We start from the raw sequence: 3443 nt of genomic DNA, 5'->3' as shown, positions 1-3443 counted from the left end.
ACCATCTGGCTTGTTGTGTGATGGGAGTTTGATGCTAGACACGTCTGTGAGATCCTCTGTTAATGATAGGGAACCTGTGCTATGGCCCCCATATGAAATATGACTAAAGATCAAGGGTTCTTCAATAAAAAAAATGTGATCCTTCCCCTCCCGTGTCAGAAGAACAAAGGAATGTATGCATGATAATAGGTACATAAAAGAGTGACCAAGTTCGGGTTTTATGTGTCAAAGTCAAATGTCCATGAATAGCAAACTGCTTACTGTCAATGAATAGCTTTCTTAGATATGTGTCCTTTAGATGCTATTTAATCTATGTTTACAAAATACTCAAAATACAGTCCCATGGTGGATCTTCCTTATGAGACACATTTGAATAGGGTTGATAGATCTTGTTAGGCTGTACAATGGAATTATGTTTGAATGTTGTTTGTTAGTGTTTCACTTCTATACTACAATTGCATAGGTAACTTGACAGAACAAACTTTCCATGTCTAACAGTCAAATAGAAGTATTCAGAACCACTGGGTGGTGAATATGTTTTTAAATATACAATGTTTACATTCTGCATTTATGACTTTCTAACATTGTTTTTGTTATCTACTGAAGATTTCTATGACACAGATTGGTTTTACAAATTAAATAGTATTTTTATGGAAGATGAATTAACATGAAATATAGTACCTGATATGATGCATTTAAAAGTGTTTTGAAACCACGGATAGAACAAAGCATAAATAATTGGGTTAAGGGCAGAATTAAAATAACCAAGCCACAGAACCGCATTATACAAATCATTAGATGCTGTAAAACTTAGAAAAGGATCTACAATGGTCAAAGTAAAAAATGGAAGCCAGCACGCCACAAAAGCTCCCATAACTAGACTTAATGTTTTTGCGGCTTTACTTTCTACCTTAAGAGATGTCTTGCTGTTGGTGTTTGAGCCTATATAATTTGGATGACAATGTATGATCTTTGCCTGTTTTCTTGCAATAGAAAATATATGAATATATATCCCTATCATTAAGGTACCAGGAATAAAAAAATGCACTAATGAAGAAACGACTGCCCAAATTTTGTTGAATGTAAGAACACACGACCCAGCACAGGAAAGGGAGTCCAGTTGGTCTTCTATCCCTTCAGTGTTCACATTTGATAAAACAAGGCTGAAAGAATAAAAGCAAGGAATGGACCAGCTAAAAAATAAATACACTTCTATTACAGGAGTTGTTATTTTTGAATAATAATGAAGCGGTTGACACACAGCATAATAGCGATCTACAGAAATAAAAAATAGATGAAATATGGAAGTTGTGCAGAACATCATATCCAAACAACTGTGTAGTTTGCAGAATAAATCACCAAAATACCAGCAAGATGTCACTGATCGGACCATGCTATAAGGCATTATTACCATTCCGAGGAGAAAATCTGTTATTGCCAAGGACAGAATAAGGAAGTTGGTTGGACTGTGAAGTTGTTTAAAATGAACAACTGAAATGATCACCATTAGATTTCCCACAATGGTGATTGTTGTAACCACAGACATGATCATGCACATAGTTGAAAATCTTGATAGGGTAACGTTGGTCTTACGACAGGAATTGTTTACAAAGTCAAAGCAATAATTTGCTGTTTGCAGGTTCCAAAAATGTGAAAAATTCATGTTTTCTTTTATAAGTGATGCAAATCACTGGGAAGAGAAAAGGTAAAAAAACAATCAATAAATACCATCTAAACTCCAACTAAACATATTGTCTCAGCGTTTTATTAACCCCTTAAGGACACAGCTTCAGAAGCTTGTCTTTCACTTAATGACACAAGCATTTTTTTGCATTTTTTGCTGTTTGCGTTCAACTGCAATTTGCATTTTACTAATTTATTGCACCGACGCATATTATATACCGTTTTTTAAAGGACAGAAAGGGCTTTAATTTGATGTAACATATATTTACATAAATGCTTATTTATTATTAAAAAAAATTCAGAAAAATGCAAAAAAAATGAAAAATCTTGATTTTTTTACAGTTTTTGCAATAATAATGTGTGCACAATTAGTGCAGGTTACGGAAAGTAATTAAAAATAAATTCATTTAGTTGTTCTGATTTACAGAATATATAATGTGTCTGGGATTTAAAGTTTTTTTTGGTAGTTACAGGTCACAAAGCACAAGGAGTAAAATAAACTTTTAATGTGGAGCGATTTTAGAATTTGGTATGTTTGTCTTGTAAGCTTAATTGCCATAAAAGAAAACAAAATTGCCACACAAAAGTATATATTTATATAAAGTAGACACCACAAGCTATTTACCTAAGGTTGTTTTGACACTTTCTACGTAGCCATTTTACCGCCAACCTCTGCTAAATATTGGAGTAAAATTGTGTTTTTTGGGGGTTTTCGCACACAAACTTATAACAAAGAACTTCTCATGTGTATTTTGTAAAGTTGGTGTGTGCTATTCCTGTACAAAGTTTTATTATGTGTTCAGTTACTTCTGCTGAGTACAACGGTGCCCCCATCGTATGTCGTTGGCACTATTTTGTGAAGCTACAGTGCCATATAGGAGACCTGTCCTTTTCAGTATTCACAGTAGAATTTTGAGAGACGGATTTAATGAGCCAATGCTTCCATTTGGGGTATTATAACAGTTTGACTGTTCAAAAAAACCCCACAAAGGCCTACCATTTGTAAAAGTAGACACTCCAGGGTATCTCATAAGGTGCATATTGTGCCTTAACATGCCCCCATTTTTTTACCATTACATGCCAAAGTATGTGGTAAAAAATAATTTTGTGCATTTTTTACATACGGATTGCATTTTTACTGGGTATTTTGTATATTTCATATGCGCCACTAAGTTCAAACCCCCCAAATTATGCTCAGCTAAGTCTTCTGAGTAAAAGGACACCCCCATTGTATGTCTATGCCACTATTTCGTGAAGCTACAGTGCCATACAGCAGACCTGTCCTTTTCAGTATTAACAGTAGAATTTTGAGAGACGGATTTAATGAGCCAATGCTTCCATTTGGGGTATTATTACAGTTTGACTGTTCAAAAAAACCCCACAAAGGCCTACCATTTGTAAAAGTAGACACTCCAGGGTATATCATAAGGTGCATATTGTGCCTTAGCATGCCCCCATTTTTTCACCAATATATGCCAAAGTATGTGGTAAAAAATAATTTTGTGCATTTTTTGACATACGGATTGCATTTTTGCTGGGCATTTTGTATATTTCATATGTGCCACTAAGTTCAAAACCTCCAAATTATGCTCAGCTAAGTCTTCTGAGTAAAAAGACATCCCCAATGAATGTCTTTGGCACTATTTTGTGAAGCTACAGGGCCATATTGGAGACCAAGCCATATCAGCTTTTACAGAACTTTGAATTTTGACGCTGGGCCTATGTGCAATTTCCAAGCATCTTCGCAGGTTTTAAATTCA

General features: G+C 34.7%; 1 protein-coding gene across 1 annotated transcript; it reads right to left on the bottom strand.

Moving 5' to 3' along the window:
• Positions 1-628: 628 nt before the first annotated feature.
• On the bottom strand, positions 629-1615 carry LOC134586273 (trace amine-associated receptor 4-like). The gene has a single exon (XM_063441759.1). It carries the CDS (start codon positions 1556-1558, stop codon positions 629-631), a length of 930 nt encoding a protein of 309 aa, XP_063297829.1. The 5' UTR covers positions 1559-1615.
• Positions 1616-3443: the final 1828 nt, after the last annotated feature.

Source organism: Pelobates fuscus, chromosome 2 (genome assembly GCF_036172605.1).
Source record: "Pelobates fuscus isolate aPelFus1 chromosome 2, aPelFus1.pri, whole genome shotgun sequence".
Classification (NCBI taxonomy): Eukaryota; Metazoa; Chordata; class Amphibia; order Anura; family Pelobatidae; genus Pelobates; species Pelobates fuscus.
This window is presented reverse-complemented; position numbering and strand designations above follow the sequence as displayed.

What these genes read in the sequence shown, in the direction of transcription:
- LOC134586273 (XM_063441759.1), bottom strand. Translation starts at nt 1,558, where the DNA reads ATGTGCATGATCATGTCTGTGGTTACAACAATCACCATTGTGGGAAAT.